This window comes from Vipera ursinii (assembly GCF_947247035.1).
Source record: "Vipera ursinii genome assembly, chromosome: 6".
In the NCBI taxonomy this organism is placed as follows: Eukaryota; Metazoa; Chordata; class Lepidosauria; order Squamata; family Viperidae; genus Vipera; species Vipera ursinii.
In genome coordinates, this window is record NC_139515.1 from 13,453,070 (window position 1) to 13,468,354 (window position 15,285).

The following is a 15,285-nucleotide window of genomic DNA, read 5'->3' on the forward strand; positions in this document are numbered from 1 at the left end:
TTGTAGAATAAGTCCAATTTTTTTCTTTAATTCACAGTTTAAAGAGAGAATAGGATAGTGAGTTCCCAGCAACAAATAGAAGCTTTTTAGTAAATACAGCTGAAATTGCTTAGATTCTTTGCTGCATTAATTGGATTTCTTTTGTAACTTTGAGGCTTTAAGCTTTGTTCCCAAAGTAGATATTCGCCGTTTTCTCAAAAAATGGGGAAGGAGATTTTCAGGAAAGTCCCACAGGAAGATGATTAAGGGAATAGGAAAGGTAAGGCTCACCCAGGTCCTCCAGATTGCTTTGTAGTGCTAGGTAGTATTTTTGGCTTTTGGCAGGGAGCGGCTTAGTGATCAGCCATCTTTATGGCCGGTCTCCTCTTCTTCGGGCCAAAGGAGATGATCCCGGATTCCAGTGGAGGGCTGCCGCCCTTCCGCGATCGCAAGGAAGTCCTCCTCTCAGTAATCACCCCTCCAGGGCGATTTTTGACCCTTTTCAGGGTCCTCCAAACAAGAAACAGACGGCAGGAGACAGACTGTCCTTGAACGTCCGGAAGCACTGCGCACGCAAACCAGAAGCCTTAATGTTACTTTTTGACCGTTTGTTCTAACATTGATGCTTTTAAGCTTGGTGAGCGGGTGGCCTTAGAAACTAAAAAAATAAACATATTTTCTATGTCACTTATTTTCTATATCTACACATTTGGTTTTTCCTACTTAAGTGCAGGAACTTATTTTTGCATCACTGAATTGCATTTTGTTGGATAGAGTCCAGCCTTCAAGTCCGTCAAGGATCTTCTGGATCTTGAGCTTATCTTCTAAATGTTGACTATTACCACCAGCTTGATATCTACAAATTTGATGAGTTCCCTTTCTATCTACACATTTAAATCATTTATGAAGATGTTGAAGAATAAAAAAAATTTTGAGAATAAAATTGATCAGATAGAAAAATATGGAAGTTTTAGAATCAATCCTCTGGTACATTATGACAGGTCCTTGATCTTTTGGGAGAAACATTTCTGGATGCTTATTAGGAGACATACACGTCTAAATCTAACAGGATTTGCTTTTGAATATACCAGTACTATTGATAATTAAACTGTTGAATATCATGAACCTTGCACATATTATATCATAGTATATTTATTATACATTAAATTTCTCCAGACTTCTTGGAGTTTTGTTTAAAAAGTTGATAAAAAGAAATTGCTTAGAGTCACTATATACTAAATACAAGTTTAATTATGTTTAATTGTTCTTTATATTGGAAGTCTTCAGCATCCACTTGCTATTTATATAAAAATTCAGTCTGTGTATGTAACAGAGAGAGAGAGAGAGAGAGAGAGAGAGAGAGAGAGAGAGAGAGAGAGAGAGAGAGAGAGAGAGAAAACAAACACTTTTTAGTTTTTGGGCTCAATTGTCGTCATAAGTTGAGGACTACCTGTAATCAAAAAGACAGGTAATATTTGATTTTAAGGATGTGCCTGCTGTACAGAGAAGTAAAAGGATATCTTCTCCTTTTGTTGGATATCTGCAACCCTATTCATGATGAACCCATGCAGCTTTCTTAGCAGCATTAGTGAAATCACGTGTTCTTTTCTTCCAGGATATTGTTGACTCCTTGTGATTTTCCTGTGGCCTGTCCTTTTACTCTTAGACAGCTGTGGCCCGGTTTAGTTTTTTTTCCTAAACAAGCCAATCTCAGGTAGCTGCTGCTACCTGTTGCAACAACTACTATTACAGTAGTATATAGACACCAGGACAATAAAGTTGTAGTCTCCAATGGGGAAAAAAAGAGGGGGGGAGGGCTAAAAATCAATACAGATAAGTCTTCAACTTATAACAGTTCATTTAGTGACCGTTCAAAGTTACATCACTGAAAAAAGTGTCTTACGAGACCATGGTTCGCACTTATGACCATTGCAGTATCCTCGTGGTCACGCGACCAAAATTCGGATGCTTGGCAATTTGTTCCTATTTAGGACGGTTGCAGTATTCCCTAGATCAGCGTTTCCCAACCTTAGGAACTTGAAGATGCGTGGACTTCAACTCCCAGAATTCCCCAGCCAGCTATGCTGGCTGAGGAATTCTGGGAGTTGAAGTCCACGCATCTTCAAGTTCCTAAGGTTGGGAAACACTGCCCTAGATCACGTGAACACCTTTGGTGGCCTTCTGACAAGCAAGGTCAATGGGGAAGCCAGATTCGCTTAACAACCGGGCCATTAACTGAACAACTGGGTTATTAACAACGGCACCGATTCCTTAACAACTGGGGCAAGAGACGTGGTAAAACGGGGTTCAAAGTCCACTTGAACACACACCTCACCAAGCAACATAAAAATTTGGGCGCAATTACGGTCGTTAGGTCGAGGACTACCTGTAGCAACCTCCTCTTCTCCACAAAGAGAAGGCCGCAGTGAGGATCGAGGCGCCCGCACTCGCCCCCCTCCCCCCTCCAACTAAAAAGCGGAGCCGCTGCAGCTGAACCTGCGAGCTCGGCGACTCCGCCCGCGGCGCCGGCGCGGAAAGGCCAGCGCGTGACTCCGCCCAGCCAGGAGCGGCGTCGACGGGGATAGCCGGGGCGCCGCAAAAACGGGCAGACCGGGGCCACGGCGAGAGGAGGGGCTTGCGTTTCGCACTGCGGCTGGAGAGAAGCTGAAGCCGCCGCCGCCCCCCTCTCCCTCTCCGCTGCGCGAGAGCCGCCGACCGCTTGCAGTTGGCTTGGCGGCGCGGCTGCGGCGGGAGCGCAGCAGCGGCAGCGGCAGCGGCAGCTTGCAGAAATCCCGGGGCGGCGCACGGCGCCTCGGCTAGTCCGAGCGCTCGAGCTGCGGAGTGGGCGGAGGACGAAGCTCGCCCCCGCCGCGGCTGCCGCTACCTATTCATTCAGGCAGTCAACCTAAAATGGCTGGAGGGAGCCGAAGGTGGCGGCACCGGAGGAGGTGGTGAAACGAACCAGCCGCCGCCGTCCCTGCAAGAGCTGCAACAGCAGCAGCGACCCCTCTTAAAAACGCTTCTCTTCGCGGGGGGGGGGGCGTTGCAAGACCCTCCCCCGTTTGCAATCCCGTTTGGATTTACGGGTCTTTCCCCCACCCACCCCTCTCAAAGCCAGCCTGCCTGCCTGCCTGCATGCTCTCCGCTCGCCTCCGGGGCTTCAGCCTTGCTTCAGCCTTTTGAATCATGTCGACCGGCCCAGACGAGAGCTCCGTCCGAGTCGCCCTCAGGTGAGGCGCGCGGGGGGAAGAAGGAACTCCAGGGCTTTCTCGGATCCTCTCGGGCTTACCTGCCGGGGTCTTTATAGCAGCGGGGAGGGAGGTGGCAAAAAAATAAAAATAAAGGACGGCGGGTGTGTGTGTCTGTGTGTGTTGTGTGTGTTGTGTGTTGTGTGTTGTGTTGTGTGTGTGGACAAGAGAACGCTTTCTGGGGAGGGAGGCCGGCCTGCCAGCCAGGGAGGCGGAGAAGTCTCCGGCGGATTTAAGGTGGTTGAATTTTTTCTCAGCTGATGATGGCCGGGCCGTTTTTACCTTTGTCCGGCGCGACGCTCCGTTGGCTTCTTAACCTAACTTAACAACGGGCCGGGCAGGATTGGGAGGAGAAGAGACGGGCTTGCAAGAAGAATCCTCCGGCGACCCAGAAGAGTCGAAAAACATTTGAGCTCAAAAGTCGTCGAAGTCGCGTCCTTGGTTAAAAAAAAAATGAGAACTAGGATGCTGCAAGCCAGGGCTTCTGTACCGATTAAAGCTGCCCCCGTTTTTCTCCAAATTCTGGCATTCCTTGTGGGTGGTATCGGGACTGGATAAATAGGTAGATAAGGTAGGTAGGTAGGTAGATAGGTAAATAGACAGACTTTTGAGAGGACGGTAGAAAATTTAAGGTTTTTTTGCTGACTTCTTAGTGGTTGGATATTTGTAACGTTATTAAGGGATTTAATTTCCTTTCTATATTGTGCATTTAGGGTTAGAAGGCGTATGGGGCTGTACCTGAGGAATTTCGGGAGGGGGTCCTTTAGGTTTGTATTGCTAGGGAAAAGGGAGGAACTGAATTTGGGGCCTTCTCTGCAGAAATGCAAACAAAGAGGTAGTATATCCCTATTTTGCACTCGCTGTTCTGTTCCACGTTACTCTATCATGTACATTGCACATTGCATTCAAGGGACTTTGAAGGTCTATTGATGTGACTGTTCTTACAGGCCTGTGCTAGTAAATTGGCTTTAGTTGAAATTGCAAAAATACCAGGGAGGAGCATGTGAGTATTTTTTATTCATGATGGAAAATTGCAACATCATTCATCTGCACTAGAAATTAACGATGTGTTTATGGTAGACCTTTCCCATCAAGTGGACTTGTGCCAACAATTTCCTCAGCTACACTCCAAAACTAAAAAGATATTTTTTTTGCTAATATTTCATTGTTGATTTTTAACAAATGAAACCGGTGGAATATTTAATTGCAGATTCTTCAGTCATGTCTGGATATAGTAGTGCATTGGCTGGTACCTGTTAGGAAATTCAATATGACACAAGGTTCAGCCTTACCCCCTTCTTTGATGGTTGTCAGACACATTCATGTTGGGTGGTTTATTTCTGAAGAGCGGTATTACACCATTTTTGATTTCACATTTGCAAGATTTGAGATGGGATGGATAGCTACCCCAAACATATCATTCTGCTTTACACTCTATATGAAAATTTTAGTTAAGAAGGACAAGTAAATGAACTGAGAGCAGAATAAATGTATTGCTGGCTAAAAGTTTTCAGGGCATTGCAGCAAATGTTTTTTATCAAGACCTTTGTAGTGCCATGGCAGCTTTATAGCCACATTGTTCCCAAATGCTTCCATAGCATTGCCTGGCCTGAGTCATTCTTTTTTGCATTACAGTATATATATATATCTTAAGCACTTGTAGTTTTTGTGTAATCGGAGTAGAAGTAATAACTTGTTTACAAGACACAACCCTTTTATCTATATTTTTATCATGTGAAATAATAAAACGTAAGTTAAAATGAGTTGTTGGGGTGGATTTGTTACCACAACAGTCATCCTGCTGCAAGTCACAGATTTAATTTTCATTGTGGTATCATATCCAAACATCCATGGGGTTGCCTAAAAGTTGGATATGGTTAATGTTATCATGATATCACTACTGACTTTTGATAATGCTTTTATTGCAAAGGAGTTTGGCAACATTTCTTCTGCATGAAAGGGCAACGCCCAGTGAACTGTGAAATGAAACTCAGAGAATGCAGTAAGCATTTATTTTTTCCCGAAGTGATGTGACAGTGTCACATTTACCTTGGCACTGAATTCACGTGCATTTATCTAAGGAGCCACAAAAGATGTTACTCATTCTGTAACTAGGTAGGATGTTAAAGGAAATACATGATCTTGATACGGGATGATAGATTTTTATCCTTAGAGTGATTGCATTTGAAAAATTCCAAAGAGGATTATATCGTCACTGAGAAGCTCAAGATTTTTATACCAGTGTGGAAGCTGTAAGAAACAGTACATACAGTGTTTGTGTATACGACATATTACAGATATGTATCTCTTTTCCATTTGATTTGACTGCATTCATTGAAGCGTGTAACCAATTTGTTCATCCCAGAACACTTTTTATACCATTGATTCCCAGCAACTTTAATGGATCACAAAATAAAAACCCAGAAAAAAATGACAAAACAATATAAAGGAGCAAAAGTAGGCAAAAATAGGCAAAACCTACATATAATACTCAGAAGGATCTTTTAATCAGCCATGTTCTGGCCTTCCAAAACTCTGGGATGTTAATGGGAACCTCATGTAAACATATATTTTTTTAAAGAAAGAATTATGGCTCATCTGACAACCACTACTTTTTGGTTTAAAAAAGGGGTTGGATTCTACAGTTTACTTACATTTTTGTCACTGCTAATTCTGATGCACATAACTATTGTAAGAAATAAGACTAAAATAATAATATAGTATTCTTAAAATATGAAAACCTTTATTGCAGTTATTAACCAGCACAATCCAACATTCTTAATATAAAGCAAAATGTGGCTATAACAGGGTAACTGTGCTAGGTCCATGACGTGGTACTTTTAATGAACTTCTGTTTCTTGCTGCTAGAATTGGACCAGTATATCTAGGCCAGAGATGTCAAACTCACAACGTCACCTGATGTTGTGCAACGTATCAGGACTGTTTTGTCATTGCCGGCAATGGAGTGGGCACGGCTTCCGTGTGATGCTGGTAGTTTGACACCCCTGATCTAGGTTATGATCCAAATAAGTTCATTAGATGGGACTGACTTTTTCCATGTGGAAGTAAATGATAAATTATTTTTAAAAAACAGGTTCTGGTCTATACTACAATAGGTTTTGAAAGTTTGCAACTTCATTTTTAAGGGTACTAAGGGTGATGATGAAGTGAGGGAGTACAATTTGTTGCCTAAAATGTTTCAACATTGATTTACATATCAGACATGTATGACTGTATTAGCTTGAAAACGTGCTTTGTATGTACATAAAGGGGAGGGCACCATAATATTGATATTTCTTAAAATGGACTCTGCAACCTACTTCTTTATAATTATTTTTATTTTTATTTTTACTTTTGTATATAACCTCAAACTAACAGTTGTTATACCAGAATAACTTCTTTACTAAAGGTAACTAAAAAGAGCACCTGAAACTAATATTTGACTAAGCAGAGAAGAAATGGTAAATCTTTTAACTGAAACAAGTAATTTTAAATTTCTCTCTTAATTATGGAAAGACACAGTCAATTTCTGTTAGTTGGACATTGAGTGCTCAGTATATTTGCCAAAGGCTACTGGAGTTTTCACAATTTATTCAACAGGAATACCTGGTACATTATCCCATCATTACGTACAATATTCTGGAATAATTAGGTGTACAAGATGATAGTTTTAGAGTTGTAATAATTGGAAAAACTGGAACATTTCTTTTGATGCTTCATTATGTCAAGGTAGCACAACAAGTGTGACAGCCAATGTTTGGGGAAAATATTTACTGACATTTAAATACTTGCAAATACAGAGAAACAAATAGAACTACAATCATACTCAAAGGTACTGTTGGTATTCCAGATAGTTCTTTATTAATACAGTTAATGAACAAAATTTGATGAATTTTATGATTGGCCAGTATTACCAGTGAACCAATGAAATGCTTTATTTATGGCTTCCTCTCTTGTCCAATGAAGAAAGATCTTGGGGAAGGGGAAAATAAGTAGAAGTAGATATAAATCAAATAAATATAAATATATTGCATGTTGAATAAACTCTAAAATAGAATATCTAGTTTTAGAGTGCCACACTCCTACATATCAAAACATTTTATGCTTCTCACTTAAAAAAATTATAGACAAGGTCTCTTTGTGAGTTTGGTGGCCAAAAAGCTACATCTGGTATCGTGTCCATTACAAAACAAAAGAGCCTTTTGTTAATAATGTAATTGTTTTCAGTTTTCTTCAGCTTAAATATTTAATTTGTTTTGCATAATACTTATACTGCCCATCTTTCTGACTATCACATTAATCACATTTTCATCCATCTGTGTACAAAATGATTCTGTTTATTTGTCTTAGCATTCGCACAATTTCCATTTATTATTTTACCTGCTTCCTATTCTAATCCTCTAGTTCAGGAGTGTCAAACTCAATTTCATTGAGGGCCGCATCAGCATTGTGGTTGCCTTCAGGGGGCCGGGTGGGTATGGCCTGGGTGGGCTTGGCCTACTGGGTGGGCATGGCTAGAGTGCGTATGGCCTACTGGGTGGGCGTGGCCAGCTCTACATCGTTGGCATCAAGGGTGCCTATGGGGGCCTGGGCAGGAGTGGGACAGATCGGAGGGTCTCTGGCAGGAGGAGGGTCTCTGGGCCAGGGCCAAGGCAGTGGGGGCCGTTCCCTCACTGTTTCCAGGATGGCTTCGTGGGCCGCATGAAACCACTTCACGGGCCGGATCCAGCCCCCGGGCCTTGTGTTTGACATGTCTGCTCTAGTTTGTGTTACATTTCTTTGCTACATTTTAAATCCATTTCCTAATTGATAATTATCTCCCTCAACTTTATAGTTTTATAAATTATTTTTGCTTTTTACACATTGCAATTATAAGTAGGCTGCAGATAATTCAGTAATTTTTCAATCACTTATTGTAAAGGTGCAGGTGTTAGCATCCAGACAGGTTTTTTCTAAATTCCACTTAGTTTGTATTATGACAAGCTTCTAGCAGATGTATATTTCTTGTCTGTATCTACCTGCCTTTTGGTAACTTTGTGTAGGATTTCGGCTTCAGTCACTTTATATGTTGTAAATTCCACAACAAAAGTGTAGATATTTAGTAGTAATGAGGATTGCTTGAATGTCAGAAACATAGATGAAAGGTTGCTAATTTAATTTTGGCATCAAACATTTAAGAAGAAGGAATACATGTTATTTGATAATTACTCCATATTTCTAATAATACTTGAATTTTAACTTGCATAGCAAGGCACTTTATTGCATTTACTAGTAGTTTCTTTGGCTTTAGGACACAAATTGTAATTTGAATTATCCCACTCTAGTCTTTAATTATGCAAGCAAACATGAGTGTTTAATTAAAACCGATTTTTCTACCAGATCAGTCTTTACCTTTGTTATCTTGTACCTATGAACACTTTGAAGGGTATATTTTTAACAGATTAGTTTATTGAAGTATATAGAATAATAAGTTACTGTTACTATTACATTCATAAAAGTAGAAAACTTGGTTGCTTCCACCCTTATTTAGACTCTTGTCACAACAAAGCAAGCTATTAGAGAATGAAATCAATGTAATTTATTTAAAGACAGACTACATTTTCTCCATAGAAATTGAATGACTCAGTAATTTAATATTAAAAGAGCACTGTAATTATGATCTAGGAAACTCTTTGCTGCAATTTCACTTCTTTTCCTCTTCTTTACATTTGTTTGAAGAATTTTTAAACTTTAATTATCTTTTCCTTTCCTTTTTTGATTAGATTAATAAATGGAAATATTTTGGCACCAAAAACAGTTGTTAAATGTGAACCCTCAAGGTGCAAAACAGTCCCGATGTAAATAATATCATGACAAAGGTATACAAGTAGTCCTTGATCAGTGACCAGAATGGAGATCAGCAACTTGATTACAAAACGACACTGTTGCTGAGCAGAAAATCACATGTCTGCGATGGGCTTCCAATCTTACTTGCCCTTTGAGCATTAAGGGAAACAATGGAGTCAGTAAGCAAAAATATCACTTGATTGCAATTTAAGATTTTATTCCTGCCTTCCCCATTAACACTGCTTGTTGTAAGCTGGTTGCAAGTGCGCAAATGTGACACTGGGATGCTGTGACACCTGTAAATTCAAGGATTGGTTGCAGTTTTTTTAAACTGTTATAACATCAATAAAGGAGAATATTTGTAGCTCAAGGTTAAAGTGAGAGGTCCTTGATGCTCTCTGAGCTTGGTTGTGGTCTTGCAGACATTTCATGACCCAAACTAGGTAACAAACATCTGCAAGAAAACAGCCAAGCTCATAGAGCACCAAGCACCCTTCACATTGTAACATCAAATGGTTACTGCACAGTAAGTCAATCAGTAAACAAGGACCATCTATAACTGCAGAGATAGGAAGAACTTTGGTAACCTAGAGGGCAAAGGGCTAGTCTACCATTCATGCGTAAAAGCATCCTATTAAATTAGAGTTGGCTGAACAGAATCATTAGAAAAGGAACATTTTAGGAATGTCTCCATGAGTTAAAGGAAACTATATCTTGCAAGGGCTGCTGTAAGTCATAGTAGGTCTGTGCAGCACTTTGAAGGCAAAACTTGCTTGGGGTACATGGGCACGAACTGTCACAGATTCTTTAAGGCAACTGTTCCTTTTCCCAGGAAAGTGCAGAATGGTACACAAATCTGCCTACATATCATACATATAAAGAAATGGAAAACTTAGCAACTGGCTCAACACGTAGGAAGTGAAACAAGGTAATGTGATTCCTCCTATGTATATGTAGAATGTATTTATGGGTAAATATGTAGAGTGATATTAAAAGTGTGTTGGTAGCTGATGTATACTTGTGTGTACTTTTGGTTGACTGATATTGGTTGACTGAAAAGATGAATAGTTGACATGGATGGTAGCTTATATAGTGCAGCACAGAATAGGGACCTGAAATTGGTTAGAGACTATGGTAGTTATGTTTGATGGTAAGCGGGAATGAACAATTACAATTGCAAGGTAAAGATAAATGGTGAAAAACTAAAGCAAGTAGAATAATGTTTGTTTCTTGGTACAATGCTTATGAAAGAAAAGAAATGCTTAGTACAATGCTTATGAAAAGAAAATGGTTGGATAGATTTGGAGACTCAGTGGGTTAGGACGCTGAGCTTGTCGATCAGAAGGTCGGCAGTTTGGTGGGTCGAATCCCGAGTGCCGCGTAACAGAGTGAGCGCCTGTTACTCGTCCCAGCTTCTGACAACCTAGCAGTTCGAAAGCATGTAAAAAATGCAAGTAGAAAAATAGGGACCACTACGTTGGGAAGGTAACAGCGTTCCGTGCGCCTTTGGCGTCTAGTCATGCCAGCCGCATGACCACAGAGATGTCTTCGGACAAGTACTGGCTCTTTGGCTTTGAAACAGAGATGAGCACCGGCCCCTAGAGTTGGAAACGACTAGCACGCATGTGCGGGGGAACCTTACCTTACCTATTGAAAAGTAGAGGTATCATGCTGTCTGTTGTGAATGTTGAAAGAAGTGAAAATGAGCATTTATTAGAGCATTTATTTTTTTCTGCCCACTTTGTTACATAGATTAAGAATTGATCATGTCTCCCAAAATATAAAAATAGGTTAATGCTATGGCAGTGGGGTATAAGTATGTGTGATAAAAAGATAGTCAAGAACGTATGGATGCTGTAAATGTTTAAATTTAGTTAGATTATATACTCTTTAATTTGCTATTTTGCACATTCATGGTCTCTTTATATTTTGCATAATGTTGCTTGCCTAAAAAGGAAGAGGTTAAATATTTCATAGCTTGTGCATGATCCCAGAAAAAGATACTTTTGGATAATGCATTATCACCCCACATCCTTTCTTAGTTCTATAGGGATGACAGGGCTTTAATTTTGATTATTTTTTTGGCAAATGCTTTTGATGTCTTTGTGTTTCATGTTTTTTTAGCTAGAAACTAAATCCAGCTGATTCATGTTTTACATGGAATGTGTCAGTCCCTTTTGTCCTAAGTACAAAAATACTGTATTTTGTGCGTATAGTATGCATTTAGTATGAGCATTCGGAATAGGGTTTGATATCTACAACAAATATGACTAGTGACGTTCAGTAATGATTACAAGTGTATGTTTCAGTGACTGGCAAATTAAATTGAATTCACATTAAATATTTACAATAAAAAAACTTTAAAGTCTTAAGATCGGAGGCTAAAACGTGAAGAATGCTTTCAGGAACTAGGTATTTTAGTCTAACGAAGAGAAGGAGGGGCGACATGAGAGCAGTCTTCTAAGGGGCTGCTACAAAGAAGAAGGGGTCAACCTATTCTCCAAAGCACCTGAAGGCAGGAGAAGAAGCAGTGGATGGAAGCTAATCAAGGAGAGATCCAACCTGGAACTAAGGAGAAATTTCCTGAGGAGAATTAACCAGTGGAACGACTTGCCTCCAGAAGTTGCGGGTGCTCCATCATTGGAGATTTTTAAGAAGAAATGGACAAGCATTTCGTCTGAAATGGTATAGGGTTTCCTGCCTGAGCAGGGGATTGGATTAGAAGACCTCCAAGGCCCTTTCCATTATTCTGTCAAATAATAATGTATTGAGTTTATATGCTGTTGGATTCCTAGTGATTCTTGGTAGGTAAATAAATAAATACATTTAAATTTAATTATGAATTTTATCTATGAGCGTTGAAGATTTTCACACAGTGCCCTGTAAATTACTTATTCACATTAATATTGTGTATATGCAGTAGAATTAGGTTTTGGGTGAAGAAATGGAAGACGTAATTATTTTTATGCTTATTATACTAATCTTTATAAGTAATTAAAAGAAAAGAATGATCAATATTTTGACAGACACAAAATGAAATGTGAATGACAAAAATTAAAATATTTTAAAAATTATTTTTAGTAAATTATTGAATTGTCCTGCAACAGGTTGTCCCGTGGCAAATCGGCCATGTTGTCAGAATCCAGCTATATTTCATTTCTATCTATCTTCTCTAAATTACAAACTAATCCTTACTATGGGGGTTTGATTACTTTCACTTCCTGGATACAATACAAAGTAACCTTTTGTTGATTCACTTTGGGTCTATTAACCAAACAATGTGGCCATTTGCCTTTCATCCTATGCCTTTCGAAAGATCTGCTCTTTACCGATAGTGAGGGAAAAGGGGAGGGGGAAAGAGGCAACACTTGGAATCTGGGCAATAAGAAGATTGAATGATCGTGCTGATGGAGCCGGCCGGATGTTATCTTTCCTGAAATAACACCTGGAAATATGCCAATTTGAGTTGCCCGGAAGAACTGCAAGTGGGGAGCCACTTGAGAACACACTAAAACAGTGATGAACCTTTTAGAGACAGTGCCCAAGGTAAGGTAAAGGTTCCCCCGCACATGCGTGCTAGTCGTTTCCGACTCTAGGGGCCGGTGCTCATCTCCGTTTCAAAGCTGAAGAGCCAGCGCTTGTATGAGGACATCTCCGTGGTCATGTGGCTGGCATGACTAGACGCCAAAGGCGCACGGAACGCTGTTACCTTCCCACCGTAGTGGTCCCTATTTTTCTACTTGCATTTTTACATGCTTTCAAATTGCTAGGTTGGCAGAAGCTGGGACGAGTAACAGGCGCACTTTGCTATGCGGCGCTTGGGATTCGACCCGCCAAACTACCGATCTTCTGATCAACAAACTCAGCGTCCTAACCCACTGAGCCACTGCGTCCCTTACCCAAACTGCAACCCAAAACCCACTTATGTATCGGGCGCTGGGTGAGCGTGGCCCATTGGGTGTGCATGGCCCATTGGGTGGGTGTGGCTGTGGTGGTAACGGCAGACTGGGTGGGAATAAAAAATTCAATCAATTCCAACTTTGGAAGATCTTCCCCCCCCCCCCCCCGTGAGATTGAAATTGATTGATTGAACTTTTTTTTTTGCATACGGCAGCGGAGGCCTAAATCGAAAAGGTTTTATAAAACCCAGCTGAAGGCCTAGGACTAGGGGGATGGCACATGTGCCCACAGAGAGGCCTTTGTGTGCCACAGGTTCGCTACCATGGCTCTAAAACATTGAATGGTGGAGGGAATTCCCCAAATCCTCTCTAGCACGCCTACTATCAATTTATCTTAATAAATAATTCCTGTTGGAAGAAACCGCTTCCAAGAGTTCTGTTTTTTTAAGATGTAGATTGAAGTGGGTCCTTACACATGTCAAGTTTTTCTGCAGCTAGCTGGCTGTAGCGAATTGGCCCTGGCCAGTTGGCTCCGGCAAATTGTCCCATTCTGAGAAGGAATGGACTCTGTTAAAGGTATATGTTGGTTACTTTTCTCTTTGCACAATGTGCTAAAACCAAATTAGAGCTGAATTAATTTCTTAATCCTGAAATGCTTATTTTAAAGCCTTGCTCGATAGCATATTATTCTAAGGAAAACAAAACACTTGGAAAGAAAAGATCAAAATCTAAAGATTGCTGTTTTCCTGGTTAGGGCCCTTGACTCTCCAGGCTCTGTTGAACATTTTGTGACTTTTATCTGGGTGGTATTAACAGCTGATGATGAAACTAAGTGTGTACTAGATTCTTAAGTGAAAATGATTCATTTTATTGTTTTGCATGCTATTCCCACGCTTTGCAATATGACTGCAGGTAAACTTGTAATTCTACTTTGTTATAGAACAAGTTTAAAGGAGTACAGATTAAAGATAACTACACAGTCTGCTTTCCTAATGGAAATAGAATTAAGAGGCATGTATTTTCCTGGCCCTATATTGCTGACATTTGTATGTGCTGTTAACTGTACCTAATGCAAAAAGACAGACATGAAAATGAAGTCCTTTTTCCTGTTTTCTGTTTACTGCTTTCTTTCATGGAAGAACGTGTCATGGAGAGAATTTAAACATGAATAATCTCATAATTATGAACTTCTACTGGCAGTTGTATAACTAAGAGGGGAAGATAGAAGGAGAATATAAGGCTTACGTGCTCATGTTTGAAATCATTTATAAATACGTGATACTTGAGAATTAAATTAATCCTACAGTGTTAATATAGTAAATAAATGAGTTAACCATGACAGAATTAAAACATATGTCTTTGTCAAAAGGCCAACTGTATTTTTAAACTTGGCATTTCTAGAATATTTCAAACCTGGACTAAGGAACTGGAATCTCCAATAAGGTCCCGTTAATGGAATTCCTGTCCTTAAAAATGTTTAAATGATTTTTGCAGAACTGCAATTAAGGTTGATTCATCAAAAATTGTATTTAGAGTATATTGGATTCACCAATTAATGTGTTTGAAAGATGGGACATCAGATTTTCTATGCTGGAATGGCTCACTGACCCACATGATATACTGTCAGGCCCCAAGAATGATATATGGAGTCACTTCTGAGTTTTTTTATTGTTGTTCATCCATAGACTGAATCTTCCCAAGCTAAAGCAATTATCTGCTGCATAACTATATAGATACACTCTGTGAACTGCTTGGGAGGGCCCGTCTTACTTCTTCCTGCCTACTAGACTTTCCAAACTTTGCTGCCTCGTTGCCCTCTGGGAAGCAGCCTCTTCTTCCTGGGACTTTAGATCATATGGTCATATGATCATTTAGTATCTTTTGGGGATAGTTTATTAATGTATATATGCAGTTTTATGGGAACATCTTTAAATGTTAAACATCTTACAATAAAATTTGTATTCATATTGTAGCAGGGAATTCATTAGTGAACCAGTGACTGTGGTTAAGTTTAAAATATAAGATAGCATTTTTTTCTTAGATTATATTTTTAATTTGTATTTTTATTTTTTTAAAAAAATATTTTTCTCTAAGATCAACATTTAAAAAATGACAATCTTTCAGAACATTCCAGTTTTGCTAATGATTGCAGTAATATAACTACTGTTGTGTTACATTACTCTGTGATGAGCCACAGGAAAACAAAATACATCAATACAACATATGGTTAAAATAAAAAATCTAAAAAAATATAAATTTGAATGCAGTTACCGGTAACACTTATTGAATTACCATTCACAAACTGCCATTGTAGAGCCTGGCTCCCCTCCAAT

General features: G+C 39.7%; 1 protein-coding gene across 5 annotated transcripts in view; it reads left to right on the forward strand.

The window, feature by feature from the left end:
• Window positions 1-2,616: 2,616 nt before the first annotated feature.
• The window catches only part of KIF21A (kinesin family member 21A), a 103,860-nt gene continuing 91,191 nt past the window's right edge, over window positions 2,617-15,285 (forward strand). For 4 of the 5 annotated variants that reach the window (XM_083366229.1, XM_083366231.1, XM_083366230.1 and 1 more), the window contains exon 1: window positions 2,617-3,209. In XM_083366229.1, coding sequence (XP_083222355.1) covers window positions 3,166-3,209 — 44 coding nt within the window. In that variant the 5' untranslated portion in view covers window positions 2,617-3,165. The remainder of the gene's footprint in view (window positions 3,210-15,285) is intronic. The other variant, XM_083366233.1, reaches the window with a different exon arrangement.